A 27,500-nucleotide genomic window follows, 5' to 3' on the forward strand; every position below is an offset into this window, starting at 1 on the left:
CTCCTCTCTCTGACCTGAGTCTGTTGGACAGAAAACCTCGCTCAGAGTTTACCGGCTATATGGGTGGAAGACCATGCTGTGCTCCAGGAAAAATATTCCGCTCAATTCTTGCGTTCCGTTTAGAAAACATGGGCGACGCGAGTAACTAGCATTAGCTAAAAACAAACACTTCGTTTGGTATGTTCAAGTTCAAGTTCAAGTTCAAGTTCAAGTTTATTAGTGTCCCAAAGGGCAAATTGAGTTGCAGCAGATAAGGCATACAGATAAAGACACAGACAAGAACAACACAAGTGACATGTTAACATGTTACATGCGTGTAGTTGAGAATAAATAAAAGGCTAAGTGAAACGTCAGGAACCTTGTTTGTAACACACAGTGACCGATAAGTGTGCAAGGTAGCATTAAAGTGCACAGCGATCAGTAAAGTGCACAGAGTAATAGAAAAGATAAATCAATAATAAAAAACATAATAGAAACATAATAAAACCAATAAAAGCAGTAGAAACCATAAAATCAATAGAAACAATAAAACAATACAAACAGCGGCGGTGGCTGATAATAAAACAATAAAACAATTATAATAAAACAATAAAACAATAATTTCCTTCCCTGCTGGTATGTTCATGCTTCTTATTTTTTCTCTAACTCGTAGCGACTGCCTACTGTTGCATTTCTGTGGCGGAACGAAAACACTGCAGCACAGGCCAGGAAGACGGGGGCGGGTCTTCATCTGTCTTCCTGCCTGTAGTAACTCATGCCAGGCTCTCTCCCCTCAGAGAGAGGGAGCCTGGTGACGCAAGGTTACTCTGACCTGAGTCTGTGAGACAGAGTCCTCCTCCTCTCCTCCTCTCCTCCTCTCCCTGATCTGAGTCTGTTAGACAGAGTCCTCCTCCTCTCCTCCTCTCCTCTCCCTGACCTGAGTCTGTTGGACAGAGTCCTCCTCCTCTCCTCCTCTCCTCCTCTCCTCCTCTCCTCCTCTCCCTGACCTGAGTCTGTTAGACAGAGTCCTCCTCCTCTCCTCCTCTCCTCCTCTCCTCCTCTCCTCTCCTCCTCTCTCTGATCTGAGTCTGTTGGACAGAGTCATCCTCCTCTCTGTACAGACAGTCATGGAGCTCTGGACTAAATCTAATCTGACAATAAAGATATTTTCAGATTTGGTTCTGAGGGGCACTTTACACGAGGACGGTTTCCTATGGTGACGGGGAATTATTTTATTGTTAGTGCCTCTCTTTTAGACGGCGACGGCGAATTTGGGCTTAGGCAACGACACATTTTGAAACCACCTTCCAGAGTGGAATTGTTGGTGACGCTCCCCGCTGATCGTTCTGTATAAACAGCGGTGCCTCAGGAGGTCCCTGAAGATCATCAAAGACACAAACCATCCCCACAACAGCCTGTTCTCCCTGCTACCCTCAGGGAGAAGATACAGGGTTCCAAAAGCACGCACAAATCGCTTGAGGAACAGTTTCTTCCCGCAGGCCACGAGACTCCTTAACATACACAAATAGTGTAGTAGCCGTACTGTACCGTACTGTAGCTGCTACCATTACGTATGTCTAACGTTTAATTGTATGTTTAATAAGGAATATGCTATTTGCACCCGTATGTCAAATACGCCGAATCTAAAACGCAGAGTTTAATTGTATGTTTAATAAGGAATGTGCTATTTGCACCTATATGTCAAATACGCCGAATTTAAAATGTTTAAGCACGGCTAAAGTATGCACACGACATGTGCACCTATGTGCAGTGAATATGCCACTGTCTCTGACTTGTCTTATCACTATACTGCCTTATTGCTTGTTGTGTCTCTTGTTGTTTTTGCACTCATATGCCTACATTTGTACTATGTTGTAAACGGAGTCCACAGCACAAGAATTTCACACGTGATACTTGTACCATGGAGTGACAATAAAAATCTTGAATCTTGAATCTTGAATCTTGAGTTCCATGTAATCGCTTTGACACGGCTCATTTCAGAATCTCTGACGTGCCTGCACACGCGAGTTGGCAACCATTTACAAAATAAAATGTCAGTATGAATGAAGTTTGGCAACATTCAGAATTAAGCTACACTGCGACCAACTTCAGTTACATGTTCATAACGTTACTGCTGCGAGGAGCCGATGGCTGTACCCGGTCGGCATTTAACGTTATGTTACAAAAGCACGTCGACAGTGTTTTCTCACTGCCAGTGTAGCTTAACTACAGTAGGGTTTGACAGATAGCACACTCAGCGCTCCCCGTCCTTGCTGCTCGTTAAAGATTTCCAATAGGCGTTATTCTGATAAACTGGTCACATATGTTACATCCTCACCCGAGAAATATTAAAACTTGGAACTCCAAATGGAGTTCCACTCGCAGCTGTAGAGGGCACTGCTGATTAAGGGGAGAGGCATAAAAGAGAAGCCGAACAAGTGAGACGCCCTCGCTACCTTACCGGAAACAGGAAGGAGCCGTCACCATGGAGATGGACAGACGCGTTGCCTGTGTCATGCTGTTCCACAATAGACGTGATTTCAACGGGGCGTCTATGATTTAGCTCTCATATAGCCGGCTAATGTATAGACCTATTTTAGACCAAGCAGTAAATACATTATTAAAATGAATAATTAGCAGTAAATACAAACATATACACTAGAGAAGTCCTCCACGTTAGCATAAAAGGTAATTTATCTGAGCACAAGATTTTAACGTTATGTCTATGCTTAGCTCTCATTTAGCCCAGGATAATGTTGTCTATGCATAGACATGTTTTAGACTACACACAAAATGTATATATTTTTTAATTAATAACCATCCACAAATATGAAAAAGACACACATGGGCTACAAAATAAAGCTTCTAAGTCCTTTTCACTGAGCGTTATTGCGGTGTTTATTTTTTCGATTTTTCAGAAATTCGCTTCCGACACGTCGGAACACATCTGTGGATTGACAGGTGGGTCAAAACTCGCATCGCAATTTTGTGCCGTATATTCGCATCGCTCTTGACTGTGTTTATATTAGGTCTATGCTTAGCTCTCATTTAGTCACTTTGTCTTGAATACAGTAGCCTATACCCTCTCAATTGTGGACTAATAACTCGACATATTCCATGATTTAGTTTGAGATGTAAAGTCACTGTGAGGGAAATAAAGGTACGTGTTTGATCTAAAATACTTGGAAGAAGTAGACGGAACTAACTTACACTTGAATGATGTTTCCTCCGGACGTAGTTTCTGCAGCAACCGTCGGCGAGCCTGCACCAGTGCAGACTCGCTGTTTAAGGGTTTGACAAGCCGCCTGCACTCAGTAGGAATTGGTTTGGGACGGCCCTTAATATGGCGGACCTCCGCGTGAACACGCAAACGGAGGGGTAGTGGATAGGGTTAGGGGATAGGGGCTGGTTTGGGATTGGGCCAGTGTCTCATCAGATTGTGGTGTGCGGTCGGTCCTCATGTGGACTTTGGTGGAGTCTTGATATGAGAAAGGTTGAGAAGGACTCTGCCATGTGGTGCACTTGGCCAGTGGTTCTCAACCTTTTTGAGCCGGGACCCCCCAAAAACATATGTTTGGGGTCCGCGCCCCCCACCGTCCACCGTGACCTCCACCGTCCACCGTGTTTGGAGCCTGTCAGGCATAGTAGTTAATTAGCTGCACCTGTTGAGTGCCAGAGTCAGTCTGCTGCCACACAAGATGACTGCCGGCTCCACGATGCATTCACACACTCATTTCACTATCTCACTCAAATTGATTATATGACTACACTATATCATTTGCATGGGAGATATAATGGAAAAATAAATCTAAAAATAAATAAAAAATAAAAAAATCCATTTTTGGGCAGCCACCCCGCGACCCCCCAAAATTATCTTGCGACCCCCCCCCAGGTTGAGAGGCACTGCACTAGGCTTACCTTCACACAGGAAGCCCACCAGTCCCCAGACGAAGTCACTGCAGCTGTGGCAGAAGGTGGGTTTGGTCAGGGTGACCTTCTTGAAGCAGTGACCCGGGGCGGGGGTCTGGTACCTGCTGGGCCGGGGGCCACCGGGGGACTGCTGCTGCTGCTGCTGCTGGGGCCTCTTCTTCCCAGACAGGGGGCTTGCAGTGCGGCTGTCCAAGGCGTCCGGGTCCACAGGCGCTCGGCTCCAGTCTGCCATGTCCGCGGTGCCTCCCCGTCCCGACAGCTAACACACACTCCTGTCTCAGCCTCCCCCAAGATGTGCTGAAGGCTAGGAGGGAGAGAGAGAGATGTGCTGAAGACTAGGAGGGAGAGAGAGAGATGTTCTGAAGACTAGGAGGGAGAGAGAGATGTTTTGAAGACTAGGAGGGAGAGAGATGTGCTGAAGACTAGGAGGGAGGGAGAGAGATGTTCTGAAGACTAGGAGAGAGAGAGATGTGCTGAAGACTAGGAGGGAGGGAGAGAGATGTTCTGAAGACTAGGAGGGAGAGAGAGAGATGTTTTGAAGACTAGGAGGGAGAGAGAGAGATGTTCTGAAGACTAGGAGGGAGAGAGAGATGGTCTGAAGACTAGGAGGGAGAGAGATGTGCTGAAGACTAGGAGGGAGAGAGAGAGATGTTTTGAAGACTAGGAGGGAGAGAGAGAGATGTGCTGAAGACTAGGAGGGAGAGAGAGAGATGTTTTGAAGACTAGGAGGGAGAGAGAGAGATGTGCTGAAGACTAGGAGGGAGAGAGAGAGATGTTTTGAAGACTAGGAGGGAGAGAGAGAGATGTGCTGAAGACAGAGAGAGAGATGTGCTGAAGACTAGGAGGGAGAGAGAGAGATGTTTTGAAGACTAGGAGGGAGAGAGAGAGATGTTCTGAAGACTAGGAGGGAGAGAGAGAGATGTGCTGAAGACTAAGAGGGAGAGAGAGAGATGTTCTGAAGAGATGTTCTGAAGACTAGGAGGGAGAGAGAGAGATGTTCTGAAGACTAGGAGGGAGAGAGAGAGATGTTCTGAAGACTAGGAGGGAGAGAGATGTGCTGAAGACTAGGAGGGAGAGAGAGAGATGTTTTGAAGACTAGGAGGGAGAGAGATGTGCTGAAGACTAGGAGGGAGAGAGAGAGATGTTTTGAAGACTAGGAGGGAGAGAGAGAGATGTGCTGAAGACTAGGAGGGAGAGAGAGAGATGTTTTGAAGACTAGGAGGGAGAGAGAGAGATGTGCTGAAGACAGAGAGAGAGATGTGCTGAAGACTAGGAGGGAGAGAGAGAGATGTTTTGAAGACTAGGAGGGAGAGAGAGAGATGTTCTGAAGACTAGGAGGGAGAGAGAGAGATGTGCTGAAGACTAAGAGGGAGAGAGAGAGAGAGATGTTCTGAAGAGATGTTCTGAAGACTAGGAGGGAGAGAGATGTGCTGAAGACTAGGAGGGAGAGAGAGAGATGTTCTGAAGACTAGGAGGGAGAGAGAGAGATGTTCTGAAGACTAGGAGGGAGAGAGAGAGATGTTCTGAAGACTAGGAGGGAGAGAGATGTTCTGAAGACTAGGAGGGAGAGAGCGCATGATCTTTTCCATACTCAAACAGCCTACGTGAACATAATCACTTTCACATTTGAACAGTCTTTAGCAAACTGTGATCTCGGCAATGATGAACTGCGATGTGTGTAGTTCTTCATAATAGATCTAGCCTCTTCATTTTGCTCTCAAAGTGCACCACCAGATTATTATATAATAGATATTACTAACCCTAACCCTAACCCACCAGATTGATTCATGTTTACTTTTAAATGTAGCCTACACATGCCCCCGGACCCCCTTAGGGGGTCTAAGGTCCGGGATATTTTCACTGAGGGACTGAGCCCCCCTAAAGGTCTGTGATCCTAAAACCGCCCCTGTTTGTAGAATAGATGATTTTACACTCACCGACAGACAGGGACCAGGGCAGCGGGGGGACAGCAGCTTCAGACCCGGTGCAGGAGAGTCATCCCAGCGGTCACAACGCAGCGGTGTCACCCAGCGGCGCAGGCCAGCGCAGAGGGCGCTGTGGGCGGCGTGAGCCCTGGAGCTTCCCCCCGCCTGGAAAGCCAATTACCACAGATCCAGAAATAATATATCCAGAGCAACGAGAGAGCATGCAACCCGGTCGCGACTCCTCTGTGACCCGGGGCGGTAAACGGGCTCACTTCTCTGGAAGGGAAATGACGCCGTGGCGTGGAACCCCCCCCCCCCCCCCGGTCGTGCAGCGGTACCACCCAGCGGCGCAGCACCGTGCTCCTCGGTGCGCGTCACGGAGGGAGCTCCGCTCCCCGCCTGGGAAGAAGTGGGAAGCGAATGACCCAAATCCTGAAATACAGGAAGGTGCAGCCAGCTGGACCAGCCCAGACCTGCTGCTACCGCTGCTGGGAGGAATCTGTCTGCAGCCAGGGCACAAAGCTGGCTGTTATTAGCTTCAGTCACCACCAGCAGTCAAAACACAGCGCTAATCTCTTGTCTTGAGTGGTTGGTCAAATGTCAACATTCAGCCGGTGGACACAAAAAGTTAATTCTGCACCCTGTTCCGATCCGATATCACGTCACCGACCCGCGGCGGAGAGTCACCACGCCACCACGCCGAGATCAGAGTCGCTCCACCCGGGCGCAGCGCTGCCATCCAGCGGTGTGGATCTCCCCTCTCTGCCTGGTTGCTTATAGGCTACTCCGATCGATACTGAAATATCGATCCTGTATAGATGTGGATGAGGAGTTGACCAGACAGGCGGCTTGGTTGGCAGCAGAATGGAAGCTACTAGCTGGTGGCTGGATGGATGATGTGTCAGTGCGCCTGCAGTGTGCGGTCAGTAAACACCCCGGCGGTCAGTCGGGCAGGTCTGACCGGGATGAGGAGGCGGTCGGCCAGGTGCCAGAGGGTCTAAACCCCGCTGGGATGCTGGAAGTCAAAGCGGATCAACAAGTGTTCACACAGCAGCACGGAGGAAGAGAAGCGTCCGCTGCATTCTGGTTCCTTCTTCCTCCTAGAGACAGACACAGCCAGGAGCTCCGCCCAGCAGAGTCACACACACTGATTTCCTTCCTCCTCTCCTTCCCTATAGCCTTCTCTCCTTCTCCTGCCTCCTCTTCTCCCTCTCTTCATCCCTCCTCCCAACCACTGACTGTATAATAAATGGTCCCAACATGTAGTCCCGAATCTCAACAAATCTTCTTTCGAGGATACTCAACACATGTTTGAATCATGCCCATGTTTACTTCATTTTGTCATGAAACACATTTTGATTGTTCACAGACTACCTTTCATCTCCTGACTCCTCCTGCTCTTTTGCTCTCCTTTCCTTCCCTTTCCCCTCCAGTTCCTTCCACAGCCCATTTTGCCCAATCCACATCTCAGGTCTCAGGCTTAAAAATCCTCTTATATCTCCTCCTGCTGTGCGATTAGATTGGTAGTTTAAACTGGACTGTAAAGGCTACATTTTCGAGAGAAAATGTGATTGTGCTTGCTGTGTCATAAGCCCAATGAGTGCACCGGGCCCAGGTGCACCCAATCAGCATAACGACCTCAACACCTGGCTCCTGCCAGAGAGGGAGGGTCCTCACACTTTTAGACATTCTATTATAGAAAGTGTATGAAAGACATGACCAAAATAGTCATACATTCTGTCAATGTTGGTTGGAATTATAGTGAAAATATATGATTATCCTTTTTGCTGGGGACCCCATGGAACCCCTTTGGTCCCCAGACCCCTTTGAGAACCACTGCAGGATCAAGGTCAAGGTCAAGGTCAAGGTCAAGGTTTTCTTTATTTGTCTTGGAGACAGGGCCACAGCTGCATACATCATCAGTGTGTTCCAGTGACAATGAATGAAGTGACACAATCTGAAACTATCTCATTTAATAGGAATCTTCCTACTGCAATCAGGTTTTGACGCCGTGGCCACTAGGGGCTGATGACATCACAATTGCTCCAGTGACATCACTGATGACATCATCACAGATTACTCATAACTGATGACATCATCATGATGACACCACTGATGATATCATCACCGATGACATCGTCACTGATGACATCACCGATGACATCACAATGCTCTGTGTGTGATTTGTAACTGATGATGTCAGACAGTGTGCCATCATCAGTGATGTTACCGACTGTTTATTGGTGATGTCACTCGAGCAATTGTGATGCCTCAGTGGGTGATGACATCAGTGAGTGATGTCACCAGTGATGTCACTCGAGCAATATAATCTTACTATAATAGGTGGTGGAGGGAGGAGATGATCTCCGGTCAAGATGGCACAAGCGATGGACGTTGAAACCCCGAGCAGCACAAGAGCATGCAAGAAGCGTTTTGAAGTGAAGAAGTGGAATGCCGTGGCGTTGTGGGCCTGGGACATCGTCGTGGACAACTGTGCTATCTGTCGAAACCACATCATGGACCTGTGTATAGAGTGCCAGGCCAACCAAGCCTCTGCCACCAGCGAGGAGTGCACTGTGGCCTGGGGAGTCTGCAATCATGCATTCCATTTCCACTGTATTTCTCGCTGGCTGAAAACCAGACAGGTGTGTCCTCTGGACAACAGGGAGTGGGAGTTTCAGAAATATGGCCACTAGGTGTCACACCACTTCTACGCCGTCTGCAAGTGTCACACTGTTGCTTTTCCACTCCTGACTATGACCCCATCTTATGTCGAGACTTTTCTCTCATTTTTGCCCGTGACTTTTATTTTAGGTTAGCAGGAAAACAATTATTTTTGCCAGGCAGATGCTGCCACTGCACCACCCTAAATCTGTCTCTGTCTCTGACTGACTCATAACGCTGAGGAAGTATCAGATGATATCAGCACGGGAGGCGACATCATCAGAGATCAGAGCAACCAGTATCCGATACTGCTGTCTGACATATACTAGGTTTTGCCTAGTCTTATGTTTACAGTGTGGCCACTAGGACCGAGGTGTCTACAAGAGAGTCTGTCTGTATGTCCGTCCGTATGTCAAAGAAGAAAAGAAGAAAGTGGCCAGGTCTCCGATGATGTCATGGCCACTAGAAAGAAAAAGAAAGTGGGCAGGTCGTCGATGATGTCATACAGTTCTATATCCCCACAAAACTTTGAGTTACAACTCGACATGAGGTATGAAGAGAAGACTTGAGACTTGAATTGGGGCTCTGGTGACTTGACTCTGACTTGTACTCTGATGGCTTGATAAAGAAAGATAAGGAAATAATTTATTGCCACACGACGTGTGGCAATAAATTATTTTAACTTGGAGTGCTGTCCTTATCTTTCTTTATCATTTGAACTCTTTAGGATCCAGCACCCAGTTAATATTATTTCCGAGTTGAGCGTGTTCTTTTTGATTTACTCTGATGGCTTGAAAATGTTTCTAAAGTTGAGATCTTGTGTTTGTGTAATTGACTTCGATTGAAAGTGATGAGATTTTTTGCCAGCAAACGACTCAATTAAATTGTTTTTTTGAATTTGTTTGGAATGATTGATTTTTTTAAAGAATATTTTTATTGCAAGGCATCAGTGAGTACAGTCCACATTGATATGTAATCAAGCAATCATATATATATACAACAATATGCGGCTTAGAACGTAGTTTTCTTTTGACAGATTTTACATCCTACAAGGGTGAGATTTATGCTGGGGGGGGGGGGGGTTAGAGAATAGAGACTAAACCAACAGATCAGGGAAAGAAAAAAAAAGAATAAATCACATAGCTACATCACTGTTACACCATATTCAAGTCAACCCTCACCTTCACCTTCAGACCCTTTAAGTGACTCAACACTGGTCTCCATGCCTTTTATCCAACACTGCTCCTTCCTGCAATCTTGATTACAGCCTCTCCAAATGAAGGATCTCACCCAACTCTCTCAACCACATCTCAGATGAAGATACAGCATCAGACTTCCAACATCGTAAATGTTTGTTGGCCAGCACGCTACCCAAATAATACACCTGCAATTTGTCACTGCCGGGGTTCATAGCAATGTAATTTGTAGACTCCAGAATGGCCACAAGGGGGTCTGGCTCCCATTGTTTGTCAAATGCGTTTGAGTACATTACGTCATTTGGCAGAGTAAAAATCAAATAAAGAAGACCAGAATGAGTGGAGGTTGGGGCATGTCCAGAATTGGTGTATAAGGGTACCTACAGTACCTACCATCTTCAGTCTTACACACTTAATTGTTACATAATGCTGATACATTGGGATACTTTGACTTTTGAATAGTGTAACCTATGTATTAGCCTACTTTACATTGTATCAGATTATGTCTCACATTTACTGAGCAACGTGAATATTACTAAGACATGTTTACCAAGATTCCTCAGCGAGCGGCACTCACTCCTATTTCAGTTCTGTTACAGAACCTCTCTGTGTCAGCTACTTCCTGCGCCCCTTTGCTGGGAGAGTCTGGCAAGCGAGACTACTTCCTGATGAACAAGTGTCTGATATAAAATAGACACTGCTCTTCTACATCCTGGTTTAATATTAATGATCATTTCAAATGCATTATGTTGTGGTATGTCTGCAAATGTAGACAGCCTATATGAGATCTTATAAAGTTCTGAAACTGTAGATCTAGATAAAAGTGTGAGACTGGGAGATTAGAATTATTGAATTTATTAACCATTATATACCATATTGCATTGAAAAGTCCTAGATAGTATTCTTGATATTAAACTTGATCCTGGGTGTGTTGCTGTGTCTAACCAGCAGGAGGCAGAAGGTGAATAGGTCAAAGCTTACCCTTCACCAAAGATTGTGTGTGTGTAAAAAGATGAATCACTCCACAATAAGAAAATTTTTCTTATTGTCTTATTTTCTGGTCTGTAAATTGTTTCCCTCCCTTATGATAGGTAGCAATTCCGGGGGAAGGAATTTAGGACCCCCTAAACTAGTCATGTTTTTAAAAAGTTATCTCGTTAACGGTGTCTGGTGGAATGCAGTCTCTGCCTTTAACCAATACAAGGCATGTTCCTCTGGGGAGCAGCCAAGAGCAGTGGGCAGCTTACAGCACGGGCGGGGACCATCTTATGTCTGTCGACTCATCACTGGTCAGGTGGGTGGTGATGTTCTTGTATGGTTTTAGTGGAGGTTCTTATGGAGGAAACCCCAGGTGAGCATAGAGAGAAGATGTTCTTGTCTGGTTTTAGTGGAGGTTCTTATGGAGGAAACTCCAGGTGAGCATAGAGATAAGATGTTCTTGTCTGGTTTTAGTGGAGGTTCTTATAGAGGAAACTCCAGGTGAGCATAGAGATAAGATGTTCTTGTTTGGTTTTAGTGGAGGTTCTTATGGAGGAAACCCCAGGTGAGCATAGAGAGAAGATGTTCTTGTCTGGTTTTAGTGGAGGTTCTTATGGAGGAAACTCCAGGTGAGCATAGAGATAAGATGTTCTTGTCAGGTTTTAGTGGAGGTTCTTATAGAGGAAACTCCAGGTGAGCATAGAGATAAGATGTTCTTGTTTGGTTTTAGTGGAGGTTCTTATGGAGGAAACCCCAGGTGAGCATAGAGAGAAGATGTTCTTGTCTGGTTTTAGTGGAGGTTCTTATGGAGGAAACTCCAGGTGAGCATAGAGAGAAGATGTTCTTGTCTGGTTTTAGTGGAGGTTCTTATGGAGGAAACTCCAGGTGAGCATAGAGAGATGTTCTTGTTTGGTTTTAGTGGAGGTTGTTATGGAGGAAACTCCAGGTGAGCATAGAGAGAACATGTTCTTGTATGTTTTAGTGGAGGTTGTTATGGAGGAACCGCCAGGTGAGCATATGGAGAACATGTTCTTGTATGTTTTAGTGGAGGTTCTTATGGAGGAAACTCCAGGTGAGCATATGGAGAACATCTTCTTGTCTGGTTTTAGTCTGATGACATCGCTGATGATAAAAGGTCTCAGCATAAAGGTCAGCAAATCTGTGAACAACATTGAGAGGAATGGTGAAACAGATAAGTTCAATTGGAGACAGAACCATAAACGAACCATAAATTGGGCTTTAGGCGTAGTAACGGTGCCTGGCGGAGATCTGCACTCTACTGAGTGTGTGCACTTTTCTAGTTTACATGTGTATTTCAGTTGTGTCAATTGAAAATGAACAAAATAAACTAAACTAAGTATTGATTTAGCATTATTGGATGTCATCCCCTCAAGAGTGGGCATAAAAGGCTGTGGCGTGGCAGAATCCAAAATCCCTTCTCTCGCCCCGTTCAACAGAAATGATATTTGATGATATTTGGAATCATAATGGAGGATAAAAGTACAGAATTGTTGTTGAATAGGACAAATCAGCGTGACGTCACTTGCCACCCAGAAATGCGGAACCCGTGGCAGTTAATAGTATGAGTTGTGTCAAACAAACGTTAATATCTCAAAAACTATACATCACATCGCTTATATTTTGACATTCTGAGTGAGAGCAGAATTAGCTCAAGAGTCAGATGTATAACAGCAGTTTTTAAAATGTAAACAGAGTTAGCCGGCTAGAGTCGGACACTCAAGCCTCACGCCATGCACTTGGGCTTCATAGGGTTCCATTCCCGTTGCCACCCAGTGACGCGGTTTGTTTACCAAAATGCTGCTCGGCTGATCCCTCGTATAGATTAATTATTTTAGGTATTCTTTATCCATAAATGTAAATGTATTAAGACCCCCCCCCCCCCCCCCCCCCCGCCGGTTTTTGAGAACTATCACTGTACCACAAATCATTATGAAAAACAAAGCGGCAGCAGAAAAAAAAATACTTTTACCTATTTATTTTATGTATTTAGCTGTGGTGCTTCTTGATGACGTTTGTAGGCTGTTGTTTAGGCAAGTAAAAATTTGGGTAAGTCATTCTTTCTTAAAAATGGGGTTGATAATGCTATAACTGCTTGTCTGTCAGCTGTTTAACGAGGAGGATCATGTTTACTTATAGATAATTTTTATTAGAATGTAATATCCCTGTACTTCCTAGAGAATATGCAATAGTTTTTGATGCTATTCCATCAGGCATTAGAGCTTTGATGTAATCTAGAACCAGAGGTATTATACATCTTTCTACCTTACCAGATGTATACATACTGTAGGAAACTCAGATCCCTTTTTGAGTAAACAAAACTGATAACAAATGTATAAGAGAACTAATTCAGAGGGAGCATTTCAGTAGACCTGCGTGTATATTTGTGTGGAACAACTCGTATCTCGACATAGATTGGGAAAATAATTGGTTATTACCTAGAAAATTCTTTGTCTCTAATAAAGAGAAGTATCTCTGAAAATATTGCACAGGCATTAGTTATCCTGTCAATTCAGTTATTGTAAAATACAAACTAAACATTGACCCTCTTTGTTCCTTCTGTCACCTTGTTGATGAAACAGAAACTCACCTTTTTTGGGACTGTATTTGTACTGTTGATGAAATCCACTCTAAAAAATATGTCTTCAACCTCATTTCTCTATTGTCAAAATTCCATATACATGCCAGCAAATTTGCAAAGCAGAAACCTAATCTTACTGTCTTCAAGGCATACTTAAAAGCATACCTGGATACACTAATGCACAAACTCTAAAGCTGTGAAAACTAAAGCCTTGTCTATTGAATTTGATTTGTAACCTTATCTAGTCTCTCATATGCCTCCCTTTCTTTTCCTTCCTTTTTGTATTTTCTGTATGTATTATGTTGAATGGCCTTTGCTTTAGCTCAAACAGTTGTCTTGTAACCTCTATGTTGTGCACCTGTATTTTCGTATTGTGTAAATAAATTTGTAAAAAGAAAAAAAGTAAGAGAGAGACGACCTCTTCGTTTTTTACGCCCTCTCTGGCTGAAGCAACTACGTCTAGTCTGGTCTGGGCACCTTCCACCCCGCTTTTTGTCATGGGGGCGTAAACCAAGGAAACAGGAAACAACACCGGAAATAAGTGCGCCAAAAAACGTCTTTGTTGCCGTTAGCTTGACGCGGCGAGGTTACGTTAGCAGCTAGAGCCTGAAAAGAACAACAACACAAGTTGTATAGTAGCGTTAGCACATTTCTAACTGCCGAGGAAGGTTTCTGGAGAGCCAAAGACAATGGAGTACTCGCCATGTGAAATCTTATGATCAATGTCCATGTCTTTCCCAGCACAGGCAGCAGAGATGCTTCAACTGTTGTGTAGGCTACTTGATCCTCCATTATCAATAACAGCGGACAGACAACTAGCGTTATAACTATTCCATCAACTGGCCATTTGTTTGAAAAGTAAAGCTTCTGTATTGGCTTAAAATATGTGAGATTGTGAATCCGCAATGTTTCTACAAGAACTCCTTCAAAAACTTCGTTCGGTACGTCCATCTTTTGTTTTGTTGTTTGCCGTTTTATTTTCTGATTCGTTGTGTCTAATTGTCAAGTTAACGGGCTGTTTCCGCTGTTGTTTCCTGTGTAGGGCGGGGCTCTAGGCCGGAAACGGGCAGGGTGACATATCACTTGTGAACGGAGGCCCAGGCTCTTTCTCGCCGAGAAGAGCCTGGTGACGCGAGGTTAACTACGTCACAGGGAATTTCCAGTGGGGAAGGAAGTCAACTTTACGAACAACTGACCAAGTTGGTGTCACCTGCTGTTGGCTTTTGTCCGGGACAAATATCAATCTATCTACTCGCAGCTCGTTATCGTCGTGTCATAAACCGTAATAACGCGGGTTGATCGCGTCATGACGTGCTTTGATGTGGTTTAACGCGAGTTCCTGTTCATGGATCGTCTGGTTCGGCACGGGCATGGCGAAGAGATGTGCTGCCTGGGTCAAATGAGCTGAGTCTGGAGGACTGAGTCTGTCACTAAGAGGTTTCATGTTGAGGGGATCACACCTTTCACCCGACCAAAAACCCGGTAAGACAGCGCCCGTGTGTCGTGTGTGATAAGACGGATAGCAATAGCATAGCTCAGTAATTAGCATAGCTAACACGAACGTAACCGTGATCTCTGCAACAGTGTCAACTTGCTTTGTTATGCTCCTACTCACTTCCTTATTAGCCTGCCTGCTAGCTGTTAGCTCCGATCAGAATCACAAATACTTTGATTGATCCATGAGGGGAAACTGATTCATGCTACAGCTGCTCACACACAGGTTATAAACATAGAGACATGATAAAAATCATAGTAATTAACCATAAAAACAATACAATAGAAGTTAGGTAGGTCATACAATGAAGTGTCACACATGTGCCTAATTATCAGGTACACCACTGAGTAAGAAGTGAGATATGTGAGGTATTATATTATATACAGCAGTGTGAGGAATAGTAATAATACATGTACATTAGGTCCAGTCAGTAAAATGAACATCTGTAACAGTGTGGATTATTTGATTATTGCACAAATTGCAGTCTTGGTTATGGCCAAACTTGCACATCTGGTAGAGCATGACTTCAGACATGTTTTATTTGGGTAGTTTGGTCTAAGAAGTAGTGGAAATAACGGGCGAACTGCTCCTAAAAGTTCACATTTATTAAACCAAGAGTTGTTCAGTTAGTTTTATACACGCCGAATTGAAGACTGGATCCTAATGACTCTTGTGACTCCCATTAGGGTTTCACTCATCTTCTATCTTATTATGTTCCTTTGTTGACAAGCAGAGAACCATTCTGCCAGGTGGAGTTTGGCGTCGCCTTCTCTGCTTCAAGAGAACAGAATGACAGCCCCTGCACACATAAGCGATTTTTTTTTCGCGTGTAGACGCCTGGTGTTGTTGGTGGTCATTCATTTTGTATTGGATACATCGCTCATTGCCTTGCAAAGCATGCTGGGATACCTGGCGGCGGCGGACGGCGACGAGAGGAGGGGCCAATTTGAATTCCACCAATTCAAGATGGAAAGACAGACAGCAAGACACTGACAGCCAATCAAGCTGCAGCACCAAGCGACCAGCAGGCGACGAGCAGGCGACAGCAGGCGTCTACACGCAAAAAAGGTCGCTGCAGTCTGCACAGCCCGTCCGTTATGCTAGCTCTCTGGCTAACAGCTAGCTGTATTGGGTTGTTTTGTTGTTTCTCTCGTTAGCACAACCTTCAACAAGTAAACATACAGGTTTTCTCAACTCGCTATTTAGAAACACCGCTAACAGTTAGGTTTCTGCTCATTGTTACACACAGTCTTGTCATAGCTACAGTCGCTAAGCACCCCGGAATGTGTCACGGTTGAAACGCGTTGTGTTTTGCACCCCTGTCTATTCGTGTATCATTTTTTCTCTTTTCTGATTCACTTTTGGGCTGCTGAGCTTCCTTGTGCCACATTTGTGCTTTTTCCTTCATGGAATAATGGGTGGAACAAGGCGGCGATGACCTTTTGGTTCTCATCAATTTCATTTCTTTGGTGCAAATGATGACGTACGTTTTCATAGAACATCAATGATTGTATTGTGCTGGTATGAAAAGCTGACTGCAGAGGGGCTTGAAGTCGTTGTGGTACGCACTCTACCAGGTGAGCCACTGGGGACGCTCGGGTCTATTAAAGGGAAAAAGAAATGAATACTTATAAACAGGGTATCTACGGGGTCTTTTATAAACAGGGTATCTACGGGGTCTTTTATAAACGGTATCTACGGGGTCTTTAAAACTATTAATAGTTGATCAATCAATTTAGGGAAAATGAAGGCCCCTAAAAAGTATTAAAAAGTTTGAATTGCCATTTGAGAGGTATTAAATTTTGTAGCTGTAGACCTTATTCGCTAACCCTGGACGGCACCATATTGTTGACATACCGTCCTGCGCGCACACAGCGCTGACAACTAGTAACAGCCTTATTGTCATTTCTGTTCCATTACAAAATAGCGATGGTAATGACAGCAATAAAAAACCCACAGTTGTTGTTTGTATGCTGCCGTTAATGCCTGTAATAATAAACAAAAGAACGAGGTGAACAGACTTTGCTGTGAGGAGCTGTCAGAAAGTTTCACCTGTCTCTCCTAACTATCCACACATCTCCTGTGCTGCTGACGTATCCTCCGTCTCGCTCCCTTCACGTCTGTGGACGGTAGAGATAGAAACAAACCACGGGGACTTTATTGCTGTCATTACTACAGCCATGCCTAACGCAGGTCACCATCCGAACACAATTGGAACGATACAGGTAACGCTGACGGCGGCTAGCTTCCTATAAACGCTGCTCCACATAGGTTGTCGCTTAAAGCTGCAGCGCTGTGTCGACAATATGGCGGCGGTGGGCGTGCCCGTACGTGAGTGACGTCAATCGAATAAGGTCTATTGCGCTGATTGTGTTAAAATTAGATCGTCCCATATCAATTGCAGACCCCTGAATTGAATTGATATCGTATATCGTGGCAGCCTGTGATATCAGCAAATATCAATACCGTTGTCCAAATAATCAATATAATATTGTATCGTGATGCCTATCGCTGATGTGACGAAAGTGGCGTTGAGGTCTTTAAAAAAGTCTTAAAAGGGCTTGAATTTAACTTCCTGCATATACCCTGATAAAGTATTTCAACTGGAAGTCATAGTTTTAAGCTCCACTTGGTTGATCACTTCATCACTGCATATTACAACGATACAACTGACATGTTCTATATCCATAATATTCTGTTACATCACCACCACCACCATCTTGGTAGAAGAATAACAGGTGATTGAAATGAATTAACGGGTGATTATAATCAAACAGCAAACAGCCGATGAGCTGTTATATGATGGGAGAACTACTGTGACAACGTGTCTTTTCTGTTGTCGGCAGACACCATGGCAGGAGACGACCACTACCTGGCCACTCACCACCAGGTAAACCCACTCTACTAAACCAGCAGCTGAAGGCCAAGGCCAACCAGTACAAGAGGAACACAACCGCAACATGATCAGAATACAGACAATATGTTTTTGTGAATGTTTAAATTGGTAAATAATGCATTTTGGCCAATAAAGTGAAACCTTTAGCTTTTAACCTTTGTTGGGCAAAGTGTGTCTCCACATCATGAATACTGAATTTGTGTTTTCTCATTGTGTGTCTGTGTGTGTGTGTGTGTGTGTGTGTGTGTGTGTGTGTGTGTGTGTGTGTGTGTGTGTGTGTGTGTGTGTGTTTTGCAGCAGCTTCTTGACAATATAATGATAGATCCACTATGGGAGTTTCAACCCTTCCCCCCGATGTCACAAACCACAGCGCTGCGGACAGGTAAGCCTTCATCATCATCTTCATCTTCATCTTCATCATGGTAAAGGCCACCTCACCATCAATTCATCTCATTTTAATGTTAAAGGAGGGCTTTACTGGTAATCAACCCACTTTGTATCATTCATAATCTTGGTAATATAAGCACATGGGCAGTGTTTACCTTCTCTCTGTGTTTTCCTCACGGAGATCTCCCATTTAATCCTCTGGCAAAGCGCTCCGTTGTGACGCGTTTTACGTCACAACGGTGCTGCGGAAGTTCTGCCGGAGACGCAGAATCTGCTCCGGGGGCGGCTGTTATTGTTTATTTTTATTTTTTAAGTATGCGCTCATTAACGGAGAATCGCATAGAGAGCCTTAATGAGCCTTAATGATTGCAGCTGGCGGGGGCGGAGTTTCTGCAGGCAGAGAAAGGGAGCATTTCTCTCCGTGAGGAAAACAGAGAGAGAAGGTAAACACTGCCCATGTGGCAGGAGTTTGGTGATGTCACAGTGTCGATACGCTGCCTCCTGTCTGAGCAGCGTAAAGTGAAACAGGGGTTTGGTGATGTCACAGGTGATGTCACAGTATCGATAGGCTGCGGTGAGTTTGGGACTCAAACCCACGGCTTCTTTCCACTCTCACTTCTCTGTTGCTCTCCTGAGGGCTTCTGGCTGAAGTCAAGACATGAGGTGGGCGGTTCTGGTTCTGGGTGTGAGCTCAGAGAGAAGTGTGTGTTGTAGTACTTGAGTCCTGGCTGGAGTCGAGGCTAATTATATATGGGTCCAAAGTCCCAGAACACATCATGTAAAGCAGGACTCCCTGTAATGGCTGTTAAAGGCAGGAGACGAACACAGAAGAACCTTTTCAATTCTTTACTGACTCAAAGTTGGAACAAAAAGGCAAACGGCTGCAGGTTTGATTCCCAGGAAATAATAAGAGCAAAGTCACTCTGGTCCAATTCTTCTGATCCAAAACTTAATAATAAACTCAAAGTTCACATCCCTGGCTTCCAACACACAGGGGGGTAAGCAGGGTCACATTTAGCTTTTCAAAGTCAATGGTTTTCAGAATCAGAACATGAGCAAAGTGCGACCCGGCAGTTCCTAGCTCGCTGGTAACCTGACGATACAAACAGAGGATCAGACTGGAACAGGCACAGACAGGAGCGTATCTGTGGAGTTGACAGTGTCAGTAGTACAGTACAATGAAGTCTCAGCACTGACAGCCTGTGAATCAACAGGTTAACTAGGCCAGACATCAGGTGGAAGAAATCACAGATCATTACAGACTGATAGCTACCATCCTCTCATAGGCCGCTACCTCCCGCTGGCCGGTAAACCAGCCTTGAAATGCGCCGGGCGCTCGGGAAATCCTGGCGTGGATTCTGCCCCCCGCAAATGGATGGAACTTGAGCGCTGCTGCCTTCAGCACCCTGGACAGCACTCGATGACTGGCCAGTCATCACATCATCATGATAGACTAACAAAGTGTTTTTTTTAAGTGGTCGTCGTTCATTACCGGAGAGCCGCTGGGCTGCAGCGTGTTACGTTTCACTCTTGAAACGGTTAGCCAATCAGAACAGAGGGGTCGTTAATATTAATGAGTCTTAAAGACATGGCGATAGAAACAGCCTGTTCTTGGTAAAGCTCAGAGAGATGTTGGAAATTGAAGGTGCCAAAATGGATTGAGAGTGTTTCTGGTTCATGACACCCCACACCGCACGCACAAATATATGTGTGTGTATATATATACACACACTATATATATATATATATATATATATATATATATATATATATATATATATATATATATATATATATATGTATATATATATTGTGTATATATAACTCATTCATTAGAAAATGGCTCGGAGTCCCACGCTGCCTAAGCAGTGTAGCCTTATATGGGAAAGGCATATTGGAATTGCCATTATCTAGCCTGACAGAGGAGTTCAAGTGTGCTAAGGTTAGACTGGAAATGACTCTGACTCAGTCAAAGGATCCAGTGGTTAGGAGTGTAGCGCCCACAGTTAAAACAGGGAGGAAGTGGAACCCAAAGGAGGCAGTACAGCAAGCACAGTCAGCTCTTAGACACAGGGATATCATAGGTCAGGTGCAGCATGGGCGTGGAGGCTTAGGGTTGTGCATAGGGAAACCTGTGTGGAACAAGGCATCAGTAATAGAAAAGAGGAAGATGGTAGTTGAAGAAGTACATAGGCAAGAGGAGGCAGTAAGATGTACTAAGGCAGTGTCGCAGGCAAAGCAAGGACAGTGGGTGAACTGGGAGAGTGTAGAGAAGAGAAAGTTGAAGTGGAGAGAGTTGTGGAGCATGGAGGCCAGCAGAATTAGATTTATTCTAGGGGCTACTTATGATGTGCTGCCATCTCCCCAGAACTTAAATCAGTGGTTGGGCGAGGATGGTGCCTGCCCGTTGTGTTCTAGTGTATGTACATTGAGGCATATACTGTCAGGGTGTAAGGTCAGTCTCTCCCAGGGGCGATACACCTGGCGTCACAACCAGGTGTTGAAATGTTTGGCAGCTGCAGTTGAGGAAAAGCGGCTAGAAGTAAATTCTCTAGTTGCTAGCAAAGAGAATAGACAGATCAAATTTGTACGTGAGGGAGAAAAGATTAGACCAATTAAGGTCAGGCACAAGTTAGGGCAGCTAAGTGTAGGTGGAGCCTGGGAAATGAGGGTTGACTTGAATGAACAGCTAGTCATCCCAGCATATATAGTTAGCACCCGGCTACGTCCGGACTTGTTACTGTGGTCTGAGGTTGAGAAGAGAGTTTATTTTATCGAACTCACAGTCCCGTGGGAAGATCGAGTTGAGGAGGCTTATGAGCGCAAGAAAGCTAGGTATGCTGAAATGGCAGCAGAGGCAGAGCAGCGAGGTTGGAGGGCTCGAGTGCGGCCTGTAGAGGTGGGCTGCCGTGGTTTTGTGGCAAAGTCCGTTATTGCCTTACTAACTGAGTTGGGCATTCGGGGACGGAGCCTGAAACATGCGGTTAGCAACATGTCTCAGGCAGCAGAACGAGCAAGTGAATGGCTGTGGATAAGGAGGAAACATGCTAGCTGGGGAGCTCGCTAAGGTCAGATTGATTGTTTGTTGTTGGTCATGATTAACGGTCCGCATCAACAGGGCTGAATCATTGACAGTGGTGGTGTAGTTAGGGATTGTTTGTTGTTGGTCATGATTAACGGTCCGCATCAACAGGGCTGAATCATTGACGGTGGTGGTGTAGTTAGGGATTGTTTGTTGGTCATGATTAACGGTCCGCATCAACAGGGCTGAATCATTGACAGTGGTGGTGTAGTTAGGGATTGTTTGTTGGTGGTCATGATTAACGGTCCGCATCAACAGGGCTGAATCATTGACAGTGGTGGTGTAGTCAGGAATGTCATACCGAATCGACCTGGATAGCTAGGCTTAGATAGTGAGGTAATATGCAGTTGTGCGGTGGTAGCATGGAGGGGGGTGTTTCCAGGACGCTGGATTACACCGTTAAGCCTTCTTGAGGTGTCGTGGGCCTAACTTAACGAAACGTCGGTGAAGGAAGGTGCCCACTTGAAAACCCCAATGACATGCTTCATACTGCTGTTGGCTAGGGTAGGTAACTGGTGATTTGTGTCTTGTTTATTAGTTTGTTAGCCTGTTAGCTTGTTTTATTCTGGATTGGGCTTCTAAATGTGTTTTTCCTCGGATTTTGGCACAAGGGATAGTAACATCTTGTCCTGTGTATTAATTAATAATAATATATACACATATATATACACACAATATATATATATACGGTATATATACACACACACACTATATATATATATATATATATATATATATATATATATAGATAGATATATATATATATATATATATATATATATATATATATATATATATATATATCACATATATCATATATATATATCGGCATGATATCCTTAGGCAAAAATACCATGTTTTCACAGTATCTCAGCAGGAGGAGAATGTGAAGATGGTTGGTTGTGCAGTGTGAGTGAGTGTTGATGTGGGAGGAAGTGGCTGCATGCAGGCAGGATGTTCAGGTAGACGGCGTAACGCAGGAAGCTGCAGCAGCGTGGCGCCCAGGAGAACCAAGCGTCCCGCTCGTTGCTCCACCCCCCTCTGCTGATCTGCGGAGAGTTGTAGACTAGCACCATGCCTCCTCTGATACATGTGCAGTCGCCAGCCGCTTCTTTTCACCTGACAGCGAGGAGTTTCACCGGCAGGACACAGCGCGTGCGAGGATCGCGCTATCGCCCCCAGTTCCCCTCCCATACCAGAGGAGGCGCTAGTGCTCCAACCTGCGACCCTCGTGTTGGTACGGCATGGAATCTCTAAGGCGGTTTATCACAAAGTGCTTTACAGAAGACCAAACATCAACAGCATGTCTCTCCAATTTGATACAACACAGCTTTATACACGTCAATTTAAAGTACAAACAATCAATACAATTAAACATACATGCATTACACACATCACAACATACATTCATGCTGACATTTGAAGCCTGTGTGAAAGTTCATGCTGTGATTTGAAGCGTGTGTGAAAGTTCATGCTGTGATTTGAAGCCTGTGTGAAAGTTCATGCTGTGATTTGAAGCCTGTGTGAAAGTTCATGCTGTGATTTGAAGCCTGTGTGAAAGTTCATGCTGTGATTTGAAGCGTGTGTGAAAGTTCATGCTGTGATTTGAAGCGTGTGTGAAAGTTCATGCTGTGATTTGAAGCCTGTGTGAAAGTTCATGCTGTGATTTGAAGCCTGTGTGAAAGTTCATGCTGTGATTTGAAGCCTGTGTGAAAGTTCATGCTGTGATTTGAAGCCTGTGTGAAAGTTCATGCTGTGATTTGAAGCCTGTGTGAAAGTTCATGCTGTGATTTGAAGCCTGTGTGAAAGTTCATGCTGTGATTTGAAGCGTGTGTGAAAGTTCATGCTGTGATTTGAAGCCTGTGTGAAAGTTCATGCTGTGATTTGAAGCCTGTGTGAAAGTTCATGCTGTGATTTGAAGCCTGTGTGAAAGTTCATGCTGTGATTTGAAGCCTGTGTGAAAGTTCATGCTGTGATTTGAAGCGTGTGTGAAAGTTCATGCTGTGATTTGAAGCCTGTGTGAAAGTTCATGCTGTGATTTGAAGCCTGTGTGAAAGTTCATGCTGTGATTTGAAGCCTGTGTGAAAGTTCATGCTGTGATTTGAAGCGTGTGTGAAAGTTCATGCTGTGATTTGAAGCCTGTGTGAAAGTTCATGCTGTGATTTGAAGCATGTGTGAAAGTTCATGCTGTGATTTGAAGCGTGTGTGAAAGTTCATGCTGTGATTTGAAGCCTGTGTGAAAGTTCATGCTGTGATTTGAAGCCTGTGTGAAAGTTCATGCTGTGATTTGAAGCCTGTGTGAAAGTTCATGCTGTGATTTGAAGCCTGTGTGAAAGTTCATGCTGTGATTTGAAGCGTGTGTGAAAGTTCATGCTGTGATTTGAAGCCTGTGTGAAAGTTCATACTGAGATTTGAAGCCTGTGTGAAAGTTCATGCTGTGATTTGAAGCCTGTGTGAAAGTTCATGCTGAGATTTGGTCTCTTTGTTCCAGCGGACGGACCGTACCTGACCATCAGCGAGCAGCCTAAGCAGGTAAGCTCACCTGTCCTGTCTTAAACCCAGCTCAATATGAGGGAATTGAATGCAGTCTGTTGCAGAAAACACTTCCTAAAACTTGACAACAGGCTCTGTAGTTACACCTCTGCTTACAAGCAGAATATTCACATTTATGGTCGCCCGGCATCTCGGCTACGGCCCCCTATTAGTCTATGAATGGATTAGTCCATGAGAAGAGTTTTCATTAGTCGGTTAGTTGCAGGAAGAAGAGAAAAAACTCCATTGGGGAGTTATACAGACATATTATTTAATATCCTCTTTACTGTGCTGTTGCTTTACAATGATACCAAAAATAAATGTCTCCCCATATAATATAATTTATATTCTGTATACAGGTCACATAATGCCAAAATACTGCTCAATTAAATACAATGGCCCATCTACACAAACATCACTTACAGGGGAGTTACTTACCCATTCACTTCAATGGAACTGTCCCCAAAGTCTAGCCCCAATGCAACATTTGAATGTTGTGGTGAGAGTTATGTATGTATATAGATATAGATATAGATATAGATATAGATATAATTATAATAATATTATATGATTATTATTTTGTGTAATAGTGTATTGAAATACAGTGTACATATTCAGAGTTATCTTGTGTGTGTCTCAGCGGGGGTTCAGGTTCAGGTACGGCTGTGAAGGTCCATCTCACGGGGGTCTGCCCGGAGCGTCCAGCGAGAAGAACCGCAAGACCTACCCCTCTGTCAAGGTATCTCTCTCTCTCCAAGACCTACCCCTCTGTCAAGGTATCTCTCTCTCTCCAAGACCTACCCCTCTGTCAAGGTATCTCTCTCTCCAAGACCTACCCCTCTGTCAAGGTATCTCTCTCTCTCCAAGACCTATTCCTCTGTTAAGGTATCTCTCTCTCTTCAAGACCTACCCCTCTGTCAAGGTATCTCTCTCTCTTCAAGACCTACCCCTCTGTCAAGGTATCTCTCTCTCTCCAAGACCTACCCCTCTGTCAAGGTATCTCTCTCTCTTCAAGACCTACCCCTCTGTCAAGGTATCTCTCTCCAATACCTACCCCTCTGTCAAGGTATCTCTCTCTCTTCAAGACCTACCCCTCTGTCAAGGTATCTCTCTCTTCAAGACCTACCCCTCTGTTAAGGTATCTCTCTCTCTTCAAGACCTACCCCTCTGTCAATGTATCTCTCTCTCTCCAAGACCTACCCCTCTGTTAAGGTATCTCTCTCTTCAAGACCTACCCCTCTGTCAAGGTATCTCTCTCTCTTCAAGACCTACCCCTCTGTCAATGTATCTCTCTCTCTCCAAGACCTACCCCTCTGTTAAGGTATCTCTCTCTTCAAGACCTACCCCTCTGTTAAGGTATCTCTCTCTCTTCAAGACCTACCCCTCTGTCAATGTATCTCTCTCTCTCCAAGACCTACCCCTCTGTCAAGGTATCTCTCTCTTCAAGACCTACCCCTCTGTCAAGGTATCTCTCTCTCTTCAAGACCTACTCCTCTGTTAAGGTATCTCTCTCTCTTCAAGACCTACCCCTCTGTCAAGGTATCTCTCTCTCTTCAAGACCTACTCCTCTGTTAAGGTATCTCTCTCTCTTCAAGACCTACCCCTCTGTTAAGGTATCTCTCTCTCTTCAAGACCTACCCCTCTGTCAAGATATCTCTCTCTCTTCAAGACCTACCCCTCTGTTAAGGTATCTCTCTCTCTTCAAGACCTACTCCTCTGTTAAGGTATCTCTCTCTCTTCAAGACCTACCCCTCTGTCAAGGTATCTCTCTCTCTTCAAGACCTACTCCTCTGTTAAGGTATCTCTCTCTCTTCAAGACCTACTCCTCTGTCAAGGTATCTCTCTCTCTTCAAGACCTACCCCTCTGTTAAGGTATCTCTCTCTCTTCAAGACCTACCCCTCTGTTAAGGTATCTCTCTTCAAGACCTACCCCTCTGTCAAGGTATCTCTCTCTCTCCAAGACCTACCCCTCTGTCAAGGTATCTCTCTCTCTTCAAGACCTACCCCTCTGTCAAGGTATCTCTCTCTTCAAGACCTACCCCTCTGTTAAGGTATCTCTCTCTCTTCAAGACCTACCCCTCTGTTAAGGTATCTCTCTCTCTTCAAGACCTACCCCTCTGTCAAGGTATCTCTCTCTTCAAGACCTACCCCTCTGTCAAGGTATCTCTCTCTCTTCAAGACCTACTCCTCTGTTAAGGTATCTCTCTCTCTTCAAGACCTACCCCTCTGTCAAGGTATCTCTCTCTCTTCAAGACCTACTCCTCTGTTAAGGTATCTCTCTCTCTTCAAGACCTACGCCTCTGTCAAGGTATCTCTCTCTCTTCAAGACCTACCCCTCTGTTAAGGTATCTCTCTCTCTTCAAGACCTACCCCTCTGTCAAGGTATCTCTCTCTCTTCAAGACCTACCCCTCTGTCAAGGTATCTCTCTCTTCAAGACCTACCCCTCTGTTAAGGTATCTCTCTCTCTTCAAGACCTACCCCTCTGTTAAGGTATCTCTCTCTCTCTTCAAGACCTACCCCTCTGTTAAGGTATCTCTCTTCAAGACTTACCCCTCTGTTAAGGTATCTCTCTCTCTCCAAGACCTACTCCTCTGTTAAGGTATCTCTCTCTCTTCAATACCTACTCCTCTGTTAAGGTATCTCTCTCTCTTCAAGACCTACCCCTCTGTTAAGGTATATCTCTCTCTTCAAGACCTACTCCTCTGTTAAGGTATCTCTCTCTCTCCAAGACCTACTCCTCTGTTAAGGTATCTCTCTCTCTCCAGGGTTCGTACGGTCATGAAAAACCTGGAAAAGTTATGGGTGGGAAATCCACAACGTTTTTGGAAAAGTCATGCAAATTCGTTTCATAAATATTTTCATGTCATTCATTTGCGCCGAGTTTAAAATAATTCATATGCTAAGAAATAATGTAAGGTTCACACAATATGAGCCCACACACGCTCACTACTGTTATTGGAAACCTAGTTGGGTGCCTGGAGTGAAGCCTAGCTTCATGACGGTGGGCGGGGCTACCCGCTTCAATGGAGAAGTAGCCTACAGGTGAACCCGGGACGTTGTGTTGTGGCAACATGAGAGAGGCGGAATTAAGCAGCCATGCACAAAGGAGGTAAACATCAAAGTGTTGCTGGTTGTTAAGTTAACGTTAACTGCAACTTCCATCCATGGGTTTCTCACCACAGCCACAGAGGAAACTGCTATCTTTACACAGAGCTACCAAGCAGGTTCTTCTCAGACTCCCACTAGAAAGTCATGTCAGCAGCAGGCGTGGACTGCATAACCGGGTGCTTCGGGCAGATGCCCGGCGGCCTGGCCTGGCATGGCCTGGCCTGCAATTTTTTCTTTTCTTTTGTGTGTGCAGGCCAGGCCACTCACTGAACAGCAGGCCAGTATGTATAAGTGTTCCTAGTTGCGCAGATTGCAGGCTGCAGACAGCCAGGTAGGGAGGAATGAGTTAACTTTTCAGTCAGAAGCTGCTGAGACCCCAGCTCGGGGGGGCGGGTCTTGCTGTTCAATGGTGCCAAAATGGAGAAGAAAGGAGGTGCAGAGAGGTGGAAAGCAAGGAGCCTATATTGTGTCTTGGCCTAAACTACAATATCAGTGGTAGACAATTGTCTATTGCCTCTAGAATATTAGAGAGAAATTAAATTAACACTAATTTGTATTTATTTATTTATTGTGCGTGTGTGCGCGCGCTATGGCACCCTGGCATAAATACAGTTGGGGCGTCAAAGAGATTTTTAGAAGTCAAAATCGGTCAGAAATTAGGTCAAAATCTCATGAGTGGAATTATGTTGGGTCACTGATGAAGGAACAAAAGACAAAGGAACTAACGA

At 44.8% G+C, this 27,500-nt stretch overlaps 2 protein-coding genes and 1 pseudogene across 3 annotated transcripts in view; 2 read left to right on the forward strand and 1 right to left on the reverse strand.

The window, feature by feature from the left end:
• The window catches only part of dgkq (diacylglycerol kinase theta), an 85,973-nt gene extending 79,988 nt beyond the window's left edge, over positions 1–5,985 (reverse strand). Inside the window, exons 1-2 of the mRNA XM_083652047.1 lie at positions 5,847–5,985; positions 3,898–4,213 (exon numbers count right to left, since the gene is read on the reverse strand). Of these exons, the coding sequence (XP_083508173.1) occupies positions 3,898–4,141 (244 nt within the window). The 5' untranslated portion in view covers positions 4,142–4,213; positions 5,847–5,985. The remainder of the gene's footprint in view (positions 1–3,897; positions 4,214–5,846) is intronic.
• Positions 5,986–8,209: 2,224 nt separating this feature from the next.
• Positions 8,210–8,530, forward strand: LOC310790363 (E3 ubiquitin-protein ligase RBX1 pseudogene; annotated as a pseudogene). Its single transcript has one exon. The product of its transcript is annotated as an E3 ubiquitin-protein ligase RBX1 pseudogene (transcript).
• A 5,991-nt stretch (positions 8,531–14,521) lies between these two features.
• Positions 14,522–27,500, forward strand: part of nfkb1 (nuclear factor of kappa light polypeptide gene enhancer in B-cells 1) — a 54,928-nt gene continuing 41,949 nt past the window's right edge. Inside the window, exons 1-5 of the mRNA XM_083652040.1 lie at positions 14,522–14,753; positions 17,613–17,656; positions 17,960–18,044; positions 23,623–23,663; positions 24,304–24,402. Of these exons, the coding sequence (XP_083508166.1) occupies positions 14,714–14,753; positions 17,613–17,656; positions 17,960–18,044; positions 23,623–23,663; positions 24,304–24,402 (309 nt within the window). The 5' untranslated portion in view covers positions 14,522–14,713. The remainder of the gene's footprint in view (positions 14,754–17,612; positions 17,657–17,959; positions 18,045–23,622; positions 23,664–24,303; positions 24,403–27,500) is intronic.

Source organism: Poromitra crassiceps, assembly GCF_964638095.1.
Source record: "Poromitra crassiceps genome assembly, chromosome: 15".
NCBI classification, from domain to species: Eukaryota; Metazoa; Chordata; class Actinopteri; order Beryciformes; family Melamphaidae; genus Poromitra; species Poromitra crassiceps.